Source organism: Anabrus simplex, chromosome 2 (assembly GCF_040414725.1).
Source record: "Anabrus simplex isolate iqAnaSimp1 chromosome 2, ASM4041472v1, whole genome shotgun sequence".
Lineage (NCBI taxonomy): Eukaryota > Metazoa > Arthropoda > Insecta > Orthoptera > Tettigoniidae > Anabrus > Anabrus simplex.
Genome location: NC_090266.1, coordinates 1,059,259,445 through 1,059,285,125, shown reverse-complemented (window position 1 = coordinate 1,059,285,125; position 25,681 = coordinate 1,059,259,445). Strand labels below are relative to the sequence as shown.

The window sequence follows — 25,681 nt, the reverse complement described above, 5'->3', positions numbered from 1 at the left end:
CCTAATGTAAGACTGGGAATTTTACGTTTCCGTGTTAAAATACCAAAAACCGCAGTCGTTTTATTTGCGCACGTTACATTTAAATCGTTTGCATCATTTCCAACTCGTACTGACATGTGCAGCGAGCGCGGTTTCCAGATGACCTCAAGGTCACGAATAATCGTAATTTCTGAAGTTGAGATGATATTTCTTTTATCTTTCCAATTTGATTGGATTTGTGACGGGCAGAATTGAATATAATGCATTCAAGAACTTTTAAGGATCGATACTTACATTCGAAACCATGTTTTCGAGTTCAACATAACCTTTAAAAGTCGACGAAGGCCTGATTTGCGCGGTACGAGATTTCTAGAAACTGACCACGATCAGTATACCGGGGACCAAATTACAATGAAAGATTAAGAAATGAAGGGATTTCGCCATCATGTTGGGTGCTTTTGTATCTAATGTGCTTTATTTTATTAGATGAGAGGATTAAAAACTACTTGTGGTCGATTATCGTTTGGCTTGGCGTTATTAGATTTTTCAAGCGTTTGGCTAGCCTAATCAAAGTTGCTGAACTGAAAGAAGTTTTCACGGGAAACTCATTAAGTTTTCCCCGGTAAAACTCAATGTAAAGTATCGAGATTTTGACTCGCGTACCGGTAATTAATGCGGTTTCGCGGTCTAACATGCCTGCTTCTCACCCAGAGGGCCCGCGTTCAATTGCGACCAGGTCAAGCAATTTTACCTGGATATAAGTCTGGTTCCAGGTCCACTCAGCCTACGTGATTACCTTTAATTGTGGAGCTGTCTAATGGTGAGATGGCGACCCCAATCTAGATAGCCAGGAATATCGGCCGAAAGGATTCGTCGCACTGACCATGCGTCACCTCGTAATCTGCAGGCCTTCGGGCTGAGCAGTGGTCACTTGGCAGGCAAAGTCGCACTGGGGCTGTAGTTTGGTTTGGTTTAGGAGTTTTTGTAAGATTATAATTATACATATTTAATTTTTGTGATGTTTAGCCAAATTGTTGATGGTTTTCATTCATTCCCGGATTTTCCGTTTTCCCGTGTTGTACGTTTTATTTTCATGGTCCCTCGAAAAACGGAGAATCGAGGTTTCACTGTACTGCCTCTACTCAAGTTCTGTAGAATGTTCTAGATTCTCATAATATAAATTGTAATCAATGAATTGATATAACCGATCTGAATTAAAAAACAAAAATGCAATGTCACCACCAACTCTTACTTGATTCTTCAAATGCTTTCTCTAAGCTAAGATTTCAGTTACTGTGTCTTTGCCCATTTAAACTTCTTTTTGTTGAGTGTGCTATAAAATGTTGTAATCCAATGTTCCAAAGAATTTGTCCATTGATTTTGAGTTGTGTCTTTCAATAAGAGAATTCCAAAAATTTAAACGACCAGTAGCAAGAAGCTAATCACATGCCCACATAAGACAATCTGTCCTTTGGCTTGAATAACCTCTGAAATCACCAGAAAGTTAGGTGAACAAGCAACACAGTATCTTATACTAGCCATTTTAAGGCATCAATATTACTGAGTCTGACAAATGAATGCTGTCTGAAGCTTGATCCATGAATGGCTACACTATATTAGCACTTGGTAAACATGACATCACCAAAAGAAGCAAAAACATATGTCCACTCCACAATGTTTGATATTTGGTCAACCACTCATTTCGATTAGTAGTTTGCATTAACAGTACCAAAATTATGGCTGGAAGATTGTGCCCACCATAATTTTTTTTTTTTTTTGCTAGGGGCTTTACGTCGCACCGACACAGATAGGTCTTATGGCGACGATGGGATAGGAAAGGCCTAGGAGTTGGAAGGAAGCGGCCGTGGCCTTAATTAAGGTACAGCCCCAGCATTTGCCTGGTGTGAAAATGGGAAACCACAGAAAACCATCTTCAGGGCTGCCGATAGTGGGATTCGAACCTACTATCTCCCGGATGCAAGCTCACAGCCGCGCGCCTCTACGCGCACGGCCAACTTGTCCGGTCCACCATAATTTAAAAAGAAATGAAGATACACTTGCTTCTAAATAAATGTCTTATCAAGAACAAGAGGAAGTAACTTACCGAAAGTGGTATGTGCCTTCTTTCTGATTAAATCCAGAGCCAGGCACAATACAAATTCCAGTATTCTCCAGCAACTCAAATGCATAGAAGACATCTGGAAGTAGCTGCTTCTGCTTTGCTTTTTCAATTGCTTTCTTGGGCAGCTTGATCTGCAAATATACATCAGTTCTTAACTAACACATGTGAAAATAGTTTCCAGATTTTAATAAGGTGAAGAAGAAAAGTAGTTAAACCATTATTTCATGGGAAAGAACAAAACTAGAATGTTCATGTGTAAGTGGAATATATTGGAATAATTAGCCTATTAAAAGCAAAACAATGTAGTTTCTCAATCATAATTTATCGAGTCAGAACCTCTGTGGCCATTATGCTTGGTCTGTTCCAATTTTTTTTTACTTTTGAACAACGATAGTAGTTAATGATAATATGTTATTGTTTTTACGTCCCACTATCTACTTTCGACACTTTACGAAGATGCCAAGAAGCCAGAAATTTGTCCTGCAGGAGTCCTTTTGAGTGCCAGTAAATCTACCGACACAAGGCCGACATATTTTGAGCACCTTCAAATACCACTGGACTGAGCCAGGATCAAACCTGTCATGTTGGAGTCAGAAGGCCAGCGCCTCAAATGTCTGAGCCACTCAGCTCGGCGACAATAGTAGTAAGCAAAATACTGCATTATTTGTGCAAACATTTTATCTCTGGTTTTTCAATAAGAAATATGGTTTTTGACAAATCAAGATAATCCACAGCCCTCAGACACTGAAAAGATGACTATTGGAATAGAACTGTGATTTGACACCATCTGGGCCATAGATCTCGACTGAAAGACACTGCATCGCTTGCCGCAGTTGACCCTGGATGAAAATTTCAAGTTAGAATGTTAGTTTCTATCTTCATTTTCATTGTCCTGATCTCCTTACTGTGATTACCAGACATTTTTCCTTTCCCCTGTATATACTCTCAAGGTTACCTTTATATAGTTGCTAAATAACAGTAATCACAAATGATAATATTACACCCACTTTTATTGTGTAATCTGAAAAAGCATTGTTTCATAGTTTACTGAAGTAAAATGTATGCACTGAATGGGCATATTTTGTATCTTGTGTAACTTATCAATTATCCACATTGAAATGACTTTTTACTTACTGCTAATGTCATCATTAGGGCTTGGATTTCTAAGACGACATCTTTTTATCCTGGTCTCTTGTTACAAACTTAGGTTCAATTAAACACATTTCTAGCTTTTGAGAACATGCCAACACTGTTTTTATTGGTCACATAAATGCATATTTTACTACATTTCATCATTATTTCACACTGACCAAAAAATGGTATTAAAGCATATTTTTGGTCATATTACAATTGTTTTAGTCATTCTCCTAGTATTATTCATGTTTTCTGCTGATAATGCCAAGTGATTTTGTTTGTGTTATTTTGAATTTCCTTTTCTGGGAAATATTGTGTGATTAAATGGCCTTGCACTCCTCACTCCGCCCTGACTGGTTGGTTGCACAGTGTGCAGGTAGGGCCACTAACACAGTGATGTCACTTGCAACTGAGGTCAGGCTAACTTCTTCCTCCTTCCAAGATCTTACAATAAAATGGTGGACACTATCACAATAATTTAGTACTGATGAAGAAATTTTATTTTGCAAAGTTTATGAAGTGAATGCTATTTTTTTGGTTGCTATTTTCTTTACGTCGCACCGACACAGATAGGTCTTATGGCGACGATGGGACAGGAAAGGTCTAGGAGTGGGAAGGAAGCGTCCGTGGCCTTAATTAAGGTACAGCCCCAGCATTTGCCTGGTGTGAAAATAGGGAACCACTGAAAACCATCTTCAGGGCTGCCGACAGTGGGGTTCGTACTTAAGCGATCGCAGCTATCGAGCTCGGTATGAAGTGGATGTTTTACAATACAATATTGCTGTACTCCTAAATATAAAACGTATCTAAAGAGACAATTCATTGAAGAAAATACAGTGTTTGCTGTTTGAGGAATTGTCGCGAGCAGTCAGTTGTCAAAACAAAGAGGAATGTGGGCAGGTGTAAGGACTATGAGTGTGAATTAAGGAAGATGATGGAAGCGATAACGAAGTTTGAGGGAGATAATTACGCTTGTTAGGATAGAAATTAAGATAGGTCTCCCTCAATCAATGAACAGGATACAGTAGGTAGAAATTTATTTCTAAAGAGAGGCTTTGGAATTTGGATCAAGCTGAGGGATGCTAATGGAGGGAGTATTCATCTTCTCCACAGCAGACCGCAAGAGGGTACTGAAGAGCATGGCGATTTTCACTGATCCACAACAAACTTTGTGTCTCTGCTGTGAAGAATGATGCCCTGCTTTTCAAACTCCTGCCCCACAATCACTTTAGTACTGATGAGGAAATTTTATTTTGCAAAGTTTATGAAGTGAATTCATTCGAATTCGTAGGCACGTGGTTTTCAGTCCACATAAATCACAACTCTTGACCTTCTGGGGCATTCTCCATCACTGTTTTAAAATCTTGTCTATAAGGATTGCAATTATGCAGAAGTTGTTGAAAATTAACAAATGATTCACAACAGGGAAGATATTGGACTGAATTTCAGACTCTTTTTCATCATCACCAACAAAATATATTGTGAAAACGAGTTTTTCTTGAGATGAATGCAACGAACTTCCTATTCTGTGGTAAACTTGGCCTTGAATTTTAAAAGCTGGCATAAAATTTTGCTTAGGATTACGTTTTAAGTATTCTGGTTCCATTTCTAGGTAGTTATGTCAAATTTTGGTAATTTTAGGGCATAAGTGTATGCATATTTCCAGAATATTTTGGTGTTAGAAATCCAAGCCCTAGTCATCACATTCTAAAAAAGTACTCTAACACTGATTTGAAAGACTACGTTCATCAATAAACTATTCTCAGCATCAAAAACACTTTTCTGAGGCATACAGCTAATGGGCTAGCATGTATGTATGTATGTCCTTGGGAGCACATCACTGCCCAATATCAATTTCACATGGAAGGCAAAGATGATGTTAAAAATCTGTTTCAATCTAACAAGACACTTTACTTCCTGTGGAAAAAAGAGGTGTACTCACTGGGTGTATGACACTTGGTAACATTTTAGAAATATATTTTGATGATTCATATTAACATTTTAAATGCACAGATTAACTACAGTTATTAGTATTATTACAAAATTATGCATTTTATACTGTAACACAAAGTAATATTTCCGAGATCATTGTTATAACACTCAAGAAATTATAGCACATAAAAGGACAAGTTTTTTTCCATACCTGAGGAAAAGCATACATCGCTCCTTGAACAACATTACACGACATGCCTTCAATACTATTGAATGCTTTTTCAACCATTTTAGCTCTCTGAGCTAAAGAGCTCAATATTTCTCTCTTCTCTTTCTCAAATAACTCATATGATGGTTCTCCAGGCTTAGGTGGATTCACGACCACATCCATAACAGTCTGAAAGTGAAATTTTATCAGTAAAACTCATAGCAATGCGAATACAGGGCAAGAACAGTAATTATGGAATTCATGGAATTCTCAATACCACTCTGACATAGTTTAATAAGCAGGACCTGGATTTTGACGGCCTAATAAATGACCTCAAAAGTCTTCAAACAATGACCTAAAAATGGTGAGAAAATGACAAAAGAAATAAGGAAGGAAAGTATACATTTACCAAAAATACTAAGTATGTGCATTATCCACATTACCTTTAACTCGTAATGAAGTGAATAAAATTACTAAATTACAAATTAGTAAATTACATCTAATAATAATAATAATAATAATAATAATAATAATAATAATAATAATAATAATAATAATAGTGGGTATGGAAACATCTGAGAGAATTATTTTAGTCCATTTTTAAAAAGGGGTTCTTATCAGTAAATTAATTACCATCTACATGTCATTCACTGATATGGATACCATGTTTCTTGCGACTCACATGTTTATCTGCTACCTCTTTCACTCCACATATTTTACAGAAAGGTATCTGACTATCTGTAGAACTTGTCAAATTATGAAATATTTTCCTCCAATGGACAACTAAAGCTTTATCTTTGGCATTCTAACACTTGAAGGTAATCACATACAAATAAGTAAAACTCGCACGGTATAAAATGAAACTAACAAGCATATACACCGAGCTCGATAGCTGCAGTTGCGTACGTGCAGCCAGTATCCAGTAATCGGGAGATAGTGGGTTCGAACCCCACTGTCGGCAGCCCTGAAGATGGTTTTCCGTGGTTTACCCATTTTCACACCAGGCAAATGCCGGGACTGTACCTTAATTAAGGCCACGGCTGCTTCCTTCCAACTCCCAGGCCTTTCCTATCCCATCGTCGCAGTTAGACATATCTGTGTCGGTGCGACGTAAAGCAAAAAAACAGCATATAGTACTCAGACACTTCAACAACCTGACTTTTGTGTAAATTTGTACCCACTACAGTGATAATACCTCTCATTCTCATCTCAAGCACATCCAGATTAGAAGCAATGTCTCATTGTTTTCTAGGTATGTGGTTTTCCAAAGAGTTCAGGTAAGGGTTGTGGAAACTGACTATTTCACAGTTTTTTGGACTGAATACTGAACCTTTAGATGTTTTGGGTATTCTTGTTTATTGAAGGCTTGGATAATATGCTGGTTATCCAATGAAAATGCATAAGAATAATAATGCAGAACAAAGAAAAATGACTTAATATAAGAATTTAATGAATAAATAACTGAAAATTACTAAATAATGAGGCAAAATAGAAAAAAAGACCTAAAAGTAAAACCTTGCAAAAATTGATGAAAAAATTACATAATAAATACCTATTTCTGTAACCAGGGGCCCAGAATCAGGATTTGTATATAAGTTAGCAATGTGTATGATGCACAAGTTAAAAGATGATATGTCATCAAAATCCAGGCCCTGTTAATAAGGCAGGAAACTCTACTACACTGTTGCACACTTCCTGAAACATCCAAGACTTTCTCACCTAATGTAGAGGAAAATGTGCTGGGTAACAATTGTAGAGATACAGGCTAAGGCATGTAGATGGCAAAAGAATTAGCATATAATAGGATGGCATGGAGGACAATAACAAACAAGTCTATACATTTATGATCCAAGCAACCCAAATACAGTCTTTCCCAGGAAAATGCAAATTTATTACATCAAATTTTTTTTTAATCACTTTAAGCCTAGGCCATACCTTAACATATTAGGCAAAAAAAATAATTAATGGCCTATTTCAGATTATGTGTATGAACATATATACCATAACAACCATTACTATTCTCGGAAAGGATGACTGACATAGTATTTTCTCCAAGTTACAATTTAAGTAACAATATCTTCATTTATAAGTATTACATTTATTTTTTAAAATATCAAATTATGTTACGGAAAAGTCTGTGTGATACACCCACCCACAATTGTATCTTCAATTCAATTTCAGTAAGAAGAAATTGTGGCATGTTTTAAGAAAAAATATGGGAACAATCTCATAACAAAAACACATTTCCAACAAAGGCAATTTTACTTCAACCTAATGCTACTAGAAGACATGTTTCTTATTTCATCTAGTAAATTCTTTAACTGATCAACAGAAGGCAACACCAATAAACAGCATCAAAGAGAATAGATGATGAAAAATTCCATGGCAATCCAAATCCCAGTTTAATCATATAAAGGAATTTAAAATATAAGAAATGTGTCAAACTACACTTGGGCACAGGATCATGAGCTGTTCACACGATCTGAATTCAATTCAGGAGTGAGCATCAATATACTAAAGTACCAGCTTATTAATCCACCTAACTGTGTCCCCTAAAATATTATTTATATCAACCAGAGTATTATGGTCAGAGTACTGGCCTTCGGTTCAGAGGGTCCCGGGTTCGATTCCCGGCCGGTTCAGGGATTTTAACCTTCACTGGTTAATTCTAATGGTGCGCGGGCTGGGTGTTTTTGCTGTCCCCAACATCCCTGCAACTCACACACCACACATAACATGATCTTCCACCACAATAACACGCAGTTCCCTATCCATGGAAGATGCCGCCCACCCACATTGAAGGGTCTGCCTTACAAGGGCTGCACTCGGCTAGAAATAGCCACACGAAATTATTATTATCCCACAAAACTGAGTTCAGTCAGTATCAATCATAACCAAATAACATTAAATCGACACGAAATTGGTTCTCTGGTGAGAGGGCCAAGTACACCATAAATATGTCAGCTGTTCATTAGAGATGTATATAACAATAAAAGTAGTTTACAACTGATGTGCTTTGTGTCTGCATTCTAGTCCTTTTCACTTACCTTTCCTGTCGTGACACATAGGTCGTTTTCTGCCGATATGGGTTTATGGGTGTACGCTTCTCACATCAGTAACTTGCAGATGCATCAGTCAATGTAAGTTCTGAGATGCACAGACATGCCCCATAGATGAATACACGAGTTCAATGGAATCCAGGCATACTTATTTTTCGGCAAGCCAGAAACTAAAAATACGCACCCAAGTTGCTAAATTCACTTGAGGCGTGGAACAAGTACAGAGAGACGGGTAATGTGTATGATAGTCCTCATAGGGAATGCTGCCCAGTTACCAGGCAACACCAGGATCATATCTAGAAACTGTGACTCACAGGCAAAAAATATCTATTGCCATGTCTCTTAAAATGGATTTTTTCTGAGCTAGTAAGTTTCATATCTCAGATCAAACTGCACCTCAAAGACATTGGTTTGTCTCTGTTCCAGAAGGCATAGATGCTTTGAATTGTGTCAAGAGAACCAAGTCTGATGAAGGAATTGGATCTTTATTTATCAACACTAGATCATTCAGAAATGGAAGAGTGCAATGTTCAGTCAGACCAGGATTGGTACATATCAGAGTATGAAGGACCTTCGGGCAACACCAGAAATACAGTCAAAAGCATTCCATCTGGAGACTCCTATCATTTCCATTCACTGCACTCTGATGCATTTTAAGTGTCATTTTTAGGCCCTTCAGGCTTATGTTGGGGAGCACTTCCTTCTAGTAGATGATTGTGATTATTTTCAAGGTCACTGTCAACTGAATGGATCAGCCAGAGCACAGTCCCCAGTTATAAATGCAAAGTATGCATGCACAGGACATAGAATCAATAATTTTGACCATACTGGTCAACTGTTGGTCCGTACTGACTTATCAAACAGGAGTGCTTTCTTCTTTGGATCCGCCTTGTCAATACTTAGCAACTAAATGTTTATTTATTGTCTATATTGACACATGAGTACTTGTTTCTATTTTTTGCCAGTTGCTTTACATCGCATTAACACAGATAGATCTTACGGTGACGATGGGACAGGAAAGGCCCAGGAATGGGAAGGAAGCGGCCGTGGTCTTAAGGTACAGCCCCAGCATTTGCCTGGTGTGAAAATAGGAAACCACGGAAAACCATCTTCAGGGCTGCCGACAGTGGGGTTCGATCCCACTATCTCCCGGATGAGAGCTCACACCTGTGCGCTCCTAACCACACGACCAACTCGCCTGGAGTACTTATTTCAAGAACATATATTCTCTTCTTCAGCTCATAATTTAAAATCACATAATATTTCAGAACCTATCAGAATAACGTCATTCCTATCTACTTAAAATTATCTAAGAACTATAACAATAGAATTCTAAATTTAACATCCATAGTGTGTGTAAAATCTTCCAATTAAAACTGCAAATCTAAAAATCACAAGTGAATCGTGCACTGTTGGTCAGTATTTGTGTGTATATGTGATATGTTAAAAATGGCATTCGCCTTCTGCTTTATAACTTCCACTTCACTTGTCTCTTGTTTACAATGATGACTGACAAAGCACGTCCAATTTCTATTAGTGAATGATGGTAGTTAAATGATTAAGCCTGCCAGGTATAATGTAGATCCTTCCTTATGTTCAAATACAACAGCCCTAGGGAGACATGTGGCGGACTGTACAGGATCTACATTATACATATAGAAGATCTCTTTTTTAAATGGAATGCTGCTAATGATTCCTTCTTCCCAGTGTTCATAACATAAAGGGCAAAATCGTTCAACATGGCAAAATAAAAAAAATAGATAAAGAATTTCTTATACCACTTGGTGGTCGCTTATGCTTTCAAATGAACTTAGCATCATGTCTGCTCTATCAACTGTACCCATTTTCTCATTGTATTCCAATACACATGCTGGTTTGGGAACTTCCTCTCTTGTTTTTGGGATGATTTCACCAGACAATTTGATGGATTGCTATAATTGTGAAGATCTCTTGTTTGTTCTACCACTTCATAGCTAACAAGCTGTCTGTTGAGAAAGCTTCAACCTCTCCTTGTTTCAACTTCAGTTTGAATTTTGGTGGGTTTTTCTTCATTTTCTTCACGGTACCACAGTAGATTGTTTTACAAGCACGTTGATATTCTGCGAGTTTGGGACACACACAATATCGTCACCATCAAATATGCAGTTTTCAGCTGCTGGCTATGTCTGTTTGGGACACATACAACAACTGTCAATCTATCAACTGTGACCCTTACTAAGGTAGAAATTCATGAGAGTTAGTTCAGTTACAACATTTAGAGGGAGTTCGTAAACCACAATACATGATGATGATAATTTACATTTCTGAGATATACTGTAGATATAATCTTTTTAAAAATTCACCCCCCTTGTCACTCCTGTTCACCTCCGATTGATTGGATTTTCCTAAAACCAAAAAGTATGTGTTTATTTTTAAAGGAGATTCCAAATACCAATTTTCATGTCTGTAACATCTTCAGTCTTTTAGTATAAGTTTTCTGATAAAAGGTATTCAACCCCTTTTCCCCCTTTTTTTACTCCCCTTATGGGGATTTTCCAAAAACAAAAAAATATGTGTCTTTATTTTTAGAGGAGATTCTAAATACCAATTTTTACTTTTAAGTTTTTGAGATATAGATATGCTCATTTAAACATTTCCCCCCCCCCCCCTTTTCATCCCCTTTATGACAGAATATTAAAAAATCCTCCCTTAGTGAGCACCTACACTCTAATACAAATGTATCCCCAAAATTTCATTTCATTCTGTCCAGCAGTTTGGGCTCAGCGATGATAAATCAGTCAATCAGTCAGATATGTGTTCGGACAATAATTACACAGATAAATTAACACATTATTGCAACCTACCTGCCCAAGAACAGTTGGACAAAGCATTGCTGATATGCATTTTAGCAGCATTTTTTTCACATCAGGATCAACATTCACTACTTCAGCATAGCCTCCGCGGAGACCACATTCTCCCATGTAACCTGGAAAATCACCACAATACTGTGGTTTGTAATACCTTAAGGCAAGTATATAGAAAAGTACAGCGTTATTACAGTACAAATGACTGAAGCGATTTCATTAATTCACTGTTACTCTATGAATTGACATATGGTCACGAAACTCAACAGTTATGTAGAAAAACTCAAAAAGTTTTGGTCTTCTGAAGTTGCAATTCAGATTTCTGCCACAAGAGCGCAGCAGCAGTGAGCAGTGCGCAGTGAGACAAGATGGCGACAGGAGCCGAGAAAGTGTTTGTTGTGCTTGGAATGCACTCACATCAGTCTGTCATAACAGTGCAACGACATTTCAGGACAAAGTACCACAAAGATCCACCAACTGCTAACTCCATTCGGTAATGGTATGTGCAGTTTAAAGCTTCAGGATGCCTCTGTAAGGGGAAATCAATGGGTCGGCCTGCAGTGACTGAAGAAACAGTTGATTGTGTGCGGGCAAGTTTCACGCTTAGCCCACAGAAGTCGACGGAGGGAGCAAGCAGTGAGCTGAACATACCACAGCTAACCGTTTGGAAAATCTTACGGAAACGACTAAAGCAGAAGCCTTACCGCTTACAATTGCTACAAGTCCTGACTCCCGATGACAAAGTCAAACGCCTTGAATTTTCGGCGCGGTTGCAACAGTGTATGCAACTTGTCTTCAGTGATGAATTAACATTTTTTGTTAATGGTGCAGTGCACAGACACAATGTGTGAATCTGGGGGAGTGTAGAGAATCCTCACGCTATCGTGCAGCACATTCGAAATTCACCAAAAGTTAATGTGTTTCATGCAGTCTTACGATTTAAAGTGTACAGCCCTTTTTCTTCTGTGAAAAATCCATTACAGGACACGTGTATCTGGACATGCTGGAAAATTGGCTCATGTTGCAACTGGAGGACAGCGCGGAGTTCATCTTCCAACAGGATGGTGCTCCACCCCACTTCCATGGCGATGTTCGGCAATTCTTAAACAGGAAATTGCCAAACTGATGGATTGGTCGTGGTAGAGCTGCTGATCAGCAATTCATGTCATGGCCTCCATGCTCTCCTGACCTAACCCCATGAAATTTTTTTGTATGGGTTTATGTGAAAGACTCGGTGTTTACACCTCCCCTCCCAACAAACCTGCCAGAACTGCGAGCTCGCATCAAGCTTTCGAATCCATTTATAGGGACATGCTGCGCCGAGTGTAGGACAAACTTGATTACAGGCTTGATGTCTGCAGAATCACTAAAGGGGCACATATCGAACATTTGTAAAAAAAAAAAAAAAAAAAAAAAAAAAAATCGCTCAAATCATTTGTAATAACCCTGTATATTGGCTGGAAAGAATGCACAAAAGTTACTTTAACCTATTAAAATCCAAACATTTAAAATCATATTTTTAACTTTTTGTACAAACATATCTGGAAGGCTACAAATTTGAATATATACACAGTTTTGTAAAATGATGTGTTTAGAAATATGTCCATGAATAAATACAGAAATCTCTCATCAATTTTCATTAATAATAGAAAATTTATTTTAAGGACACTATTAATCACTTTTGAAGGCAAAAATAATTTTGTTTAGAAGCTTAACTCATTGGGCCCGAGCCACGGAACCGTTCCGTGCTTCGTCTCGGTGGACCAAACGCCGGACCACGGAACTGTTCCGTTATCTCACTTTACTACGTAACTCTACTTTTCCTCAAGAGATGGCAGAGTGAGTTGCATTTGTGATTTGTGTAGGGACTCTTTCTTTGCAATGTTATATGCTCTTTGGTAATATATATCGATAGTGTGCTTGGTAATATTAGTTTGAAGTGGGCTATCTCTACCTTTGAGACTCGCTTGTAAACAAGATGGCTGCCAGTATAGAACTGATATTTATAGATATATAATCCCTTTTAGGAAGTAATGATGATTAGGAATGTAATTTTTTCAGTGAAATTAGTAGTAATATTAGTACTAGTGTGAGCAATGCTCCTGAATAACAAATAGATGTGGAAATCGAAGAGAAAGTGCAAAGAGAAAACTGGGTTACAGCTCAGCAGGCGGACTGAGTAGGCCTACGGTCCCGTGATGCTAATAAAATAAAGTGTTTTACTGTATTCCTTGTTCTGCAGTTTGTGGTATGGAAGCCTTTTGTGTTTATGTATATTTAAATCTTTAATGGTCTTGTAACTAAGAAATTTCTCATGATATGAAGTGCCACTATATTTCCTCCAAAATAATCCCAGCGCCAATGCAGTTTCAATCCAACAAATATGCCGGGCTCAATGGGTTAAAAAGTTTAAGAAAACTGTAAACTAAACCCAATACAAGTGAATTTGAACTGCTAGAATTATAGAAGATGTAGCAGGATATTATTAAATTACGAATACCGTTACTATGAAGATGATTTCCTTTTTTATAAATTGATAAATGAACACATTTATTGCCACAATTCACATCAAAACATTTCGGTCTATTTTATTCAGTAACATATTCACTGAGACCTTGAAAATTATTTTTAAAAATAAATCTAAATACTGTCCTCAAAACTGTATACTGGGGTTTTAATAGGTTAAAATTTCTTTCGAAGCCTCTGACCAGAACTCTACCACTGATGAAAGATACTAATATAACCACTACATCCAATTCCAAGAAGTTCAAATAAGTCTTTGCCATCATACTCTAAGGAAAATGCACTCTAAGGCATAATCCGAAAAATAATGTCACTAATGCTTAAAACATCATGCTTACATATCCCACTTCTATAAATGTAAATGCACATTGACTGCATACCTGCCAACTTTACAAAACAAAAATTCAGGAGATTTTGATATGAAAATCTGGAAAAATCAGGAGAAATCACGAGATACAATTGGTCAAAACTGCTTATTCTACATGTCTTGTGCAATACAGGAGTACTATTGTATATATTATAACACTTGTCTCAAAACCAGACTGTTGCTATACGAGGCTACAAGGCTAAAAATTACCTATTTCTATTCCCTCACGGGAAGTACGTACGTGAAATGATCGGTCTCTGACAAGCCTTCCGAAAATAATATGAACTCATGCTACAGACCTGTGAATCAGGCTGCAGTTAGATGCCATTACTTAGCAAATGCATAGATTAATATATTGCATTGCCGGGCTGAGTGGCTCAAACGGTTGAGGCTCTGTCCTTCTGACACCAACTTGGCAGGTTCGATCCTGGCTCAGTCCGGTGGTATTTAAAGGTGCTCAAATACGTCAGCCTCGTGTCGGTAGATTTACGGGCACGTAAAAGAACTCCTACGGGACGAAATTCCGGCACCTCGGCGTCTCCGAAAACCGTAAAAGAGTAGTTAGTGGGGCGTAAAGCGAATAACATTAATTATTAATATATTGCATCACGCGGCATTGCGATTATGCGAAGCGCGGCCACGCGATTATCAAGCAATAAATTAAAATTCACCAGATTTGTCTCCAAATGGCTTCTAAACTCTCTCGAAATCTGACATTAAATTACCAAAAAAAAGACTCCAAATTTAGCAACTAGTCTAGAATCGAATAGACTGATGTGAAAGACCACAAACACAGCACGCGACAACAAGAGACTGACAATAGATATACACATTGCGATTTACAGGTTACAATAAACATCGTACATTCGCGCGCATTTCTCGTATTAATACACGTTGATATTTCATTTAAAGCGGCCAATGAGCGAAGGACTTCCGACGACTGGCGTACAAAGCTGAAATGGTGGGATTCGAAAACAAATATTTGAAGTTCACCAAAAAATAAGCTAAATCGGGAGGAATAATAGAACAATCAGGAGGCAGTAAAAACTGTCGAAAATCAGGAGTCTCCCGCCTAAATCGGGAAAGTTGGTAGGTATGCGACTGCAATGTATAACACGATCAAGAGCAAAATATGCATTGAAAAATGTATTATTACTGTGTAACGCACAGTTCTCTTCCTTACAACTACGTAACAATACAATAAACAGATAAAACTACAGTCTGTATCAGCACAAATTAAAATAATTTGTTATAACCAGTTTTCAGAGACCAAAATTCCATCGTCAGTAAAATACAGCAAATGTCATGTTGGTGGAGGACCTTTTATGATAATGAAGGTATTTTAATATGAAATTTCAGTGTATAGTTACATAAAATAACACAACAATTAAGTGCAAACTTTTACTTTACAAGAGAACTTTTTAATGTCATATGTGTAATGATTTCATCTTTTAATATCAATATTCATGTAACTAAGTTTAAATGCTCCTTAGAATATGAGAAATTTTACTTGTGATCTTTATTCGCTGAAGAAGAGAATGGCAGTTCTTGAAATATGTATGAAAATTAAATATTGAATTAATGAAGGATATTAAATATTAATAGGCTGGACCTAACAACCACCCCTTGTGTTATCCTATGAGCTTGTCAATATGGACCAATTGTGAACCAATGTGGTTAAATTTGTCAATACTAAATAAAATGTGTTGTTGAATAAAACATCAACAGTTGACTCTCGCTGACATATCCAATCTATCAATAACCACTAAGAACGCAATACCACATAACATTGTGCTCTCAGGCTAAACCGAACTGGTCACCAATGTTGTTTTGTTCGACATATTTTATGTGGATAATTAATTTAACATTTTAAATGTAAATATCAAATATTTCACTGATGATGGAATTTAGTTTCCAAAAACTGATTATAACAAAATATTTTAATTCGTGCTGATACAGACTGTGTTTGTATTTATTTACTGTATTGAAAATATCAGCACTGTTTTAAATATGGCTGTGTCATTTTATGATTACTAGGGACTAATGTAACAATAAATAACATGAAATTTCCCATCCTGTTTTACAAAAGTTTTTAATACCTGATATTCTCTTTAAAACAATAAGAAAATAGCTATTATTGTTTGTACAGTTTGAACAACAAGGCACTTACCTTTAGATACAGACATAAAAGATGCCAGCTCCAAGCTATTAAATGGAGGCTCCAGCATATGCATCACTTTCTTGAAAGAATGGAAAGCACATCCTTCTGCATACACATTATGCTGATAAACCTGCAGAATAAAACCACAATCTAAGAAAGTCATATGTGAGGAGAATTGGCTTCAATCAGTATGCTTTAAAACAATCGACATATCGTAGTCCAAGAAATCTGATCCCACCAAATTATTATCAATCACCACTAAAATCACAATACCAAATAACATTGTGCCCTCAAGCTTGCGCCACCAGCAAGCCTTACTCTGCGAAGGCAGGAAAGTACACAAGTCCTTCCTATCCACTGCGATATTTCTGAAGCTACAGGGATTGGAATACAAAAATCTTAAAGATGTCCCATCACAACAGCCCAACAATTAAAAGGAGAAAATTTCCACATTAGGTCAAATTGGGAAAGAACAGCAAAAAATCCTTGAACTGCATGGCTTCCTGGACATACACAAGACATCCCCTGGCTCTGAAATTGTTGGAAGAAGCTGATCAGCCATGAACAGGAACAAGGCATAGGAGTTTTGCAGATTTTTTAAATAAATGTTTATATTTGATCCGCCTTTGTATCAACGTAATCCCTTCCTCTACTTTTGAACATTAGTACTACGTTTGCACACTTCCATTCACTGAGTACACAGCCCCTGTTAATTGATAAGTTGAACAGCGTGCACAAGTAGTGTGCTGATACTTCTGTGCACTGCACTAAAATAATTGCAGGTATGTTATCCGGGCCAGAAGCAGCACGTGTTTGAGTATTTCGAAGGCTGTGAATTAGCTCTATCTCCGCTAAGTAAGGTTGGAGGTGGAGAGGGGTAAAGGCTGAGTTATGTTTGGGTACATATCTGTACTTTTTCCTGGCTCATTATAGTTCCTTCTAAATTTCTCACCAACGCTGAGGTTATGGCCTCGGGGGAGGTGGCCGTTGTTCCATTAGAGTTAAATGAACTTGGTGCTGAGTTGCCATGTTTTCTGTTCAGGAATTTCCACATTTCTTTGTTGTTTTTGTTGTTCTTACTTATCTTGTTATATAGCTTTTGTATGCTTCACAGATGAGTTTCATAGTTGTATTCCTCACGCATTTATATTTGTTCCACACAAGATCACTTGTATCCAGTTTCCATTTCCTTTTAAGTGTATTCCGTTTGCAAATCATTCTGACTATTTCATTTGTGATCCATGGAGATTTTTTATTGGTACCGATTTTCATTTTAGGCACCGCTTTGTCTGCACTTCCTTGCCATCCTGACCACACTGAATTAATAACTGCAATGAAAGAAAAAGGGGTGGGTAGATGGTTTTTGAGAAGGTATGATAGTAGTTCCAGTCAGCTTTTTTTGTAGTTATAGACTTCTCTATTGCAATTTTTTACTGGCGATTTCTTTTACGTTAGAGTAGCTGTAGCGGCTAGGTGGTCAGAGAAACCGGGGATGACTTCTGTCTTCTGCACTGAGGATGGTAGGTTAATAAGGAATAAATCTAGTGTGGAACTAGAGAGTTTAGTTACACAAGTTGGTTCAGTAATTAATTGGTCAAGGTAGAGGTTGCAGAATGCTGTAACGAAAGTTTCTGCTGCCAGTCAACTTCCAAGTTAAAACCATCAGTTATGTAAATACCTTTATAATGATGGTGGATATTTTGTACACGGATTAGAGACAGTAATAATTCCTCATTGATGTCACCAAAGTAGCCAAAGATGGATTATAAAATGATTATGGTTATATTGGTTTTATATCCCACTAACTACCTTTGATGGTTATTGTAGATGCCAAGGTGTTAGAATTTAGTCCCGCAGTAGTTATTTTACTTGCCAGTAAATCTACTTGCATGAGGCTGATGTATGAGCGCCATCAAATACTACTGGGATTGAGCCACGATCAAACCAGCCAACTTAGTTTTAGAGGGCCAGCACCTCAACCGTCTGAGCCACTCAGACTGCCAGGTAACGCTTAAATGATGAAATAAAGTATTATCATCATTATCACAGTCATCACCAAGAAGGGGCATTTACTCCTTATAATCACCCCCCCCCCCTTAGCCGGGCTGAGTGGCTCAGACGGTTGAGGCGCTGGCCTTCTGACACCAACTTGGCAGGTTCGATCCTGGCTCAGTCCGGTGGTATTTGAAGGTGCTCAAATACGTCAGCCTCATCTTGGTAAATTTACTGGCATGTAAAAAAAACTCCTCCGGGACTAAATTCCGACACCTTGGAGTCTCCAAAAACTGTAAAAGTAGTTAGTGGGACGTAAAGCAAATAACATTATTATTATTAATCCCTCTTCGGATACTTGGTGGTGGTTGTTGGTGTCTTCGTGATTCATATAAGGAACGCAAGGCATCTTCAGTGATAAGCAGTAAGTATTTGGAAGCAAAGAAATGTTTCACGTGAGGTGTTACAGTTGCCGAGAAATCAGCTAGTGTAAATTTCATTATCTGGGTTTATGTTTGAGACAGGCAAGCAGAACCCAAAATAAGTTATCCTATAGCAGTATTTTTCCTAAAGTGAGTATGCAGATACCGAAAAAGAACCCCCACCATTAGAATAATTGCTTTCCATGTCAGCATTCAGACTCTATCTATGAATGGCATAGCTTTCTGATCCTAATGTGGAGTGAGGATCTGTGCACTCTATTATGAAGGTAGACATCTACTTTTAAAATTGACACACGAGAAAAATCTGCTTTACTACTGTACAGAGTGTCTATTACATTTACATGTGCAAACCTCTTTTCAACTTGTTATAACATAGTAATTATTTTAACTGTTCTCCCTATTCTACTACACACTGCTCTAGTTTTTAAAATTTTATTTTTTATTAATATCTACTTGTCACTTTTTAAACTTTCCAAACAATAACTTACCTCATCAGCTAGTATGAAGAGTTTTTCATGAAATGCAAATTGAATAATTTCTTCAATGTTCTTTCTGGATAAGACCTGACCTACAGAGAAAAAGAAAGGTTATATTACATTACAACAAATCACCTTGAATTTAAAATTATTACAGCATACATAAAAAATAAACCCTGAAAAAACTCACATAAGAAAACAAAATAGCACAACTCTTAACTTGTAAACAAGTTCTTATGGAAGATAACTTCTGAGAATAGTACACAAAAATCCAATACAATGACAGCTCACAAACTCAACTAAATAGAATTATCATTAATAGTTACAAATGTTTTACATAAACCAAGCAAGTAGCTGCACGGTTTAGATCATGTAGCTATCAGCTTGCATTTAGGAGATAGTAGGTTCGAACCCCACTGTTGGCAGCCCTGAAGATGGTTTTCTATGGTTTCTCACTTTCACAGCAGGCACACTAAATAAATACTTAATAAACATCTTAATAAATGCCATGGTCGCTTCCTTCCCACTCCTAGCCCTTTCCTATTCCATCATCACCTTAAGACATATTTGTGTCAGTGTGACTGTGACGTAAAGCACACTGGAAGAAAAAGTATTACATAATCTGTACTGTAAATATGATTTTCAAAGTAACACCTATGCCAGCCCACTCCAAATTAAAGGAGAAATTGTATGTTTTGGAGTGTGTCTGTTTCATGGGTATGTAAGCCATTGGGTAGAAGGTTATGAAAAACATGTAAAGGTTGTAGAAGAACAAAGTTGAAAATCCAATTTCCTTTTCATAAAAACTAGTCTCATATCCAATTGTCAATAACGTTGTTGAGGTGAACACAGTTCGGAGTCAATACATTATTATACATACAAAGTGTACTAGAATGGTGGGTAAAGCAACTATGACTTGATTTCAAAAGAAATTTGGTCTCCAAGTAGGTTGTGATGTGTCTAGAAATCAGTCTGTTTGTCCATCCAAACCAAACACCCAACCAGTAAGATGGTCATATACTAAACACATTTCCTGTAGTCATAAGTCGTCAATACTGCGAATGGTTTACTGTATGAAGATGAAGTATCAATAGAGAAATACTTCAAATGGACAAATGTTTGGCCGTATGCTGGAAGTGAATAGCAGGCTTTGATAAAAATGCTTCTAAGCTGCTATAATAATTTAAAAAAAGCTACATAGGTCGAGTCATAAGTCATGGCAACTAGTTTTTTTCTCGCGAACAGGAGACAACACGAAAAATCTAAGATATGCATTTGGAAATGTACGGTATGTACTTGCGTATGATGCCACTAGATGGTGTATATAGACAACCCTCATATAAATGCCCCCAAGTTCAGTGTGTGAGTGAGAGCATCACAAAATGGAAATCAACAAGCAGGAGTAACGATCGTATATTAAAATAGCAGTTCTCCGTGGCAGAAATGAACGCCAATGCCATGCAGAGCTGTGGGAAGCATTAGGTGTGCATGCCACGCCCTATAGAACAGTGGCGCGGTGGATGGAGACGTCAAACAGGGTAGAGTATCAACTGCCGATTTGCCCCACCGTTGGCAAGGCACAGTGGAAACCTGGGGTAATTATTTCGAAGGTCTGTAAACAGTGGAGACCTGTTCATTGTACATAGTTTTGTGTATTTGCTGTCTACACCATAATAAAACAATGTTTACAAATGGCCTGTGTTCTGTCACTTTCCTACGAGAATCTACTGAAGTCAGAATTTGTCTTCAGGCACTATGCATAAGTACATGCCCTATATTTCCAAACGCATATCTTAGATTTTCCATGTTGTCTCGTGTTTGCGAGAAAAAAAATAGTTGCCATGACTTATGACTTGACCCTCATATAAGAGACCACCATTCTATCTTGATAGCAATTTGTTGGAGAGCAAGTTATGAGCGGCAACTAATATTTATTAGAGAAAATGAGACAAGACATCTGCCAGTATCACAACCACGGAAATGTGTTCAAAAGTCTTACAATGACTCATTTTGTACACGACCCTTTAGTTTCCTCCGAACTGCACCATATTAAGCATTTGTTAAAATCAAACTACACTGAAATCTATCAGATTTAATTTCTCCAATGAACTAGTCATCTGGTAGTCCTAACAATTTTTTTAAGTCTTGTAGGACATTGATAATGGTAAATAGCACACCTACCAGGAATATGAGACAAAGTCTCTCGTAGCACATTGGCACTACCGGTGGCTCCACGGTATGCACTAGCCATGCGTCTTGGTAGGGGTGCTATTTACCAACTGATGAGCCCAATTAGCACACTGGGGCAAAACGCTGGCAACCAGGCAACCTTACTTAACTGGAAAATTTTAAATGTCCAATAAAAGACCAACTATGTTGGTATTATAAATTTACTCATTTGGGACAAATATTTCAGGCTCCCTATGGGAATCAACATCTATACCAAGAGAACATGGATGAAAATCGAGTTTAAACTAGAAAAGAGTAATCAGGACAGACCTGTAAAATGTAACAGATTAGTGTTTATCTTAGAAACATCCACAGAAGTTATGAGCTAAGTAACATAAATGTGGTTTACAAACTGTATCACAATGGCATAAATTGGTTACAGTGAATATGTTAGCAATAAACATGGTGTCCAAGCTGTGATCATACATACAGTAAAACCCTGGGTAAAACGTTCTTGAGGGGACCATATGTTAACTGTCCATTAACCAGAAGATAACACATTGTATGTACAGCATAACAGATATACAAAGTATTGTTGAGTTCCTGGACTGAGGAAGCCATCTTCTCCAAAACGAGTTTCCCATATTGTATCCTCCAAACCATGCAGTTGAAGTAATTAAATCACGATACTTTATTTTAGTTCTAAAGGTTGATGATGGGATGCCTGATGAACTGGAGAGTTATTTCTGATCGAAAAATGAATGGCGTATGGTTCGAACATTCTAGGTTCCTATCATCAAAATTTTGGTAATCTTTGTTTTTCGACCGCATAAGGGGTGACTCGCTGAGTGTGGCCTCCCAGCCAGCTGAGAGTGTGACTACCAATGTTTAGCCCACATTTTCTAGGGCCTTCCCCATTCAGGGTGGGCAGCAGTGATCCTAAATAGGCCAGCCCAAACACAGATGCAGGACCAAATTCCTGAGTAATTACAGGGTCTCACAAACATGACCATCACACATCTGCTGCCAACGTGCAGGTCCGAACTAGAGGCTTCCAGTTTCACCCGAAAACCTGCCTCCACCATCCTTATCCCATCGCCGTTGGACTTGAGTTGAAGGGAGTGACAGCAGGAAAAAGTGCCACAAGCAGGATTTTGTTTAAGGTGGATCACAGCTTGCAAGGAAGTGACCCACACACTATGATCTCGGAACTATACCCTGCGGCACAAATGAAATGCGACATGCAGGTTCTAGTACCACGACTGCAATGGACTGCTGCAGACTCAAAATACCACTGAGTTGCGCCTTCACAGCCAGTCCGCTTGGCATGACCTCATCCGCCTCCACGACCGATGAGAACCACAAAAAGGAGGTTCCTCCGTCAGTTTTTCCGTTGGGCCAAGACACAGACGATGGGTTTCAGTGTTATTTCCTACAATGAGGGGACCATCACCCCACCCAAAGAGGTTCATCCGCCTGAAGCCGTTGGCCCCCTATGGGGGGTCGATTTATTTACCGCCGCTCGACACTCTGCGTTAGCTGTTTTTACAGCTGGTTGCCAAGCCAGCTAACCCTCCTCCTTTCCCAATCCTGGACTTGGGACCGGATAATGGTGGTTGAAAATAACCTACCTACCTATTAAATTAACAACAATAAACTGAAATGAAATGGCATATGGCTTTTAGTCCCGGGAGTGTCCGAGGACATGTTCGGCTCGCCAGGTGCAGGTATTTTAACTTGACGCCTGTAGGCTACCTGCGCGTTGTGATGAGGGTGAAATGATGATGAGGACAACACATACACTCAGCCCCCGTGCCAGTGGAATAAACCAATGATGGTTAAAATTCCCGACCCTGCCGGGAATTGAACCCTGGACCCCTGTGACCAAAGGCCAGAACGCTAACCATTTAGCCATAGAACAACAATAAACTGAATAATTAATAATACTATCAATGATCCTCCGCCACGTACGGTGGCACTGATTACGAATATAAGCTTTATTTTTGCCGTAATGCACATCCTCACAATTAGTATTACACAAAGAACAATATTATATCATGTGGTAGGAATTATTGGATAAGATATATTACCTGAACATTGCTGTTGAGTCCAGGTAACATTTTCATCTTTTTATTTTCTACAACAATTCCTGAGTTTCGTCACATATTTAATTAATTACAACATTTTTTCGTATGTATAGATTTCAGTCCGTATTCTTTTCTTGACCTGAAATTCCGCATTATAGCCTAATGAGAGTCTAATTGGACTCTAGTAATACAATTTCAAAAGGAATAGCGCTAATCAATCGAAAGCACCAGGGAACAGGTATACCACTGCGCTAAATTTCACTACATTTTCAGTAACCTTATTGGCAACTCAATAAAAATGTTACTACAACTTCTGCATAACGGTGCCATAATTAAAATCCGTTGGGAGTAAGCAACAAAATATTTAACTTCTAGTCTGCATAACTGCAGCCTACGTATCTGGCTGTTTTTCTGACAGTCTTAGTACAGGCCCTAAGTGGTATGTTTATTACTTCAACTATTGTGGTTTGATATTTGTCCGTATTGACATATTTAATACACCACTAAAAAACACCGGTAAAGATCTATGTCTGCCTTGTCAATATTATAACAATTTATTTAATCTATATTAATAAAATACTTTGAAAATCTCACTTTTTCTCTTCATCAGTGACCAAACATTCTACCAAATAATTTACATACTTCATACCTAACCTTCTCACAATATACTTCAAATAAATTATAATTAAAATACATGAAATGTCATCTACATAAAATGCTTAAAATTACATTACTATATATAAGTTTTAATTAAAATTCAAGACTTGTCATCTAATAAAATTTAAAGTTGTATAAAAAACTGTACATAAAATTAGCATCCCTTTTTCTTCTTCTTTTTTGCTTTAGGTCGCATTGACACAGAGAGGTCTTATGGCGATGGCGGGATAGGAAAGGCCTACGAGTGGGAAGGAAGTGGCCATGGCCTTAATTAAGGTACAGCGCCAGCATTTGTCTGGTGTGAAAATGGGAAACCACCTTCAGGGCTGCCGACAGTGGGGTTCGAACCCACTATTCCCCAGATGCAAGCTCACAGCTGCGCGACCCTAACTGCACGGCCAACTCACCCTGTCCCTTTCTTCATAAAATTATAATAATGTCACTAAATGTTCGGTGGTAATGGTCATACCATTACATCCTCGTTCACATTTGGCTGTGCAGCACAATTTTTCTTTCATAAATTTCACATTCATTTCAACCTCTCTTATACTCACATAATGAATTTTCATAAACCAACAACCATATGAGTTTGTATCAACATTAGTCACTACTAATTAACTGAGATCTGTTTACTCTCACAATTTCCAGGAACTTTTGTTTGTTTCTTTCTCTTTTACACCAAGTTTTTCTTTGAATGTATCAATAATGCAAAGAGTTTTCCCAATTATTCAGTCACTCGCTCTCTTGGTGCTACAGGCCATGAAGGGGCCTGGCCTCTCAAATAGCAATCGCCCACTTCATTCGGTCCTCAGCTGTCCTTCTCCAGCTCCGAATCCCTGGCACCTCCAGATCTCTCGAGATGTTGTCTAGCCATCTTGTCCTTGGTCTCTCCCCATCTTCATTGGTCACCAGGATGTTGGTCAAGGAACTTTGTTGATCGGTCTTGGTCCATCCTTGTGATGTGCCCAAAGAACTATAGTCTCCTCCTTTTGGCCTTTCCAACAATCTTGAGGTCACCATACATGGTGTAAACTTATTTGTTGCTCCTGACATGCTGAAGATCATCCTCAAGATCTTTCTCTCCGACATCTGTGAAAAGTTCTTGTCATGCTCATTCAAGGGCCATGTCTCGTGTATACAGCACCACTGGACAGATTATAACCTGGTACAGGGTGAGTTTCAATCTTCTGAAGAGTGTTGCAGTCTTCACTAACTTCTGAAAGGCAAAGCAGCACCTGTTCCCAGCTGCCACCTTCTCCATATCGTCTGTGACCTTGACCTCGGTCATCAGGGCTCCCAGGTACTTAAAATGCGCCATTCTCTTGCAAGTGTCACTTGCAAATTCCAGGCCTCTCATGCCATGGAATCTTGCCTTGTCTCAAGTGTTCACCATGCACTGCGGAGAATCTTCAGCAGACAGCAAATAATTACGATGAATTTGTTAAACTAGTTATCAAAGCTGCCAAGTCCAACATTCCTAGGGGTTACAGGAAGGAATATGTACCTGGATGGAATGAAGATAGTGAGGC

The 25,681-nt window shown here is 38.1% G+C and overlaps 1 protein-coding gene across 1 annotated transcript in view; it reads right to left on the bottom strand.

Moving 5' to 3' along the window:
* LOC136864690 (alanine aminotransferase 1) overlaps window positions 1–25,681 on the bottom strand; it is a 129,146-nt gene that overhangs the window by 18,222 nt on the left and 85,243 nt on the right. Inside the window, exons 7-11 of the mRNA XM_067142003.2 lie at window positions 19,252–19,331; window positions 16,338–16,458; window positions 11,278–11,399; window positions 5,379–5,564; window positions 2,084–2,232 (exon numbers count right to left, since the gene is read on the bottom strand). Of these exons, the coding sequence (XP_066998104.1) occupies window positions 2,084–2,232; window positions 5,379–5,564; window positions 11,278–11,399; window positions 16,338–16,458; window positions 19,252–19,331 (658 nt within the window). The remainder of the gene's footprint in view (window positions 1–2,083; window positions 2,233–5,378; window positions 5,565–11,277; window positions 11,400–16,337; window positions 16,459–19,251; window positions 19,332–25,681) is intronic.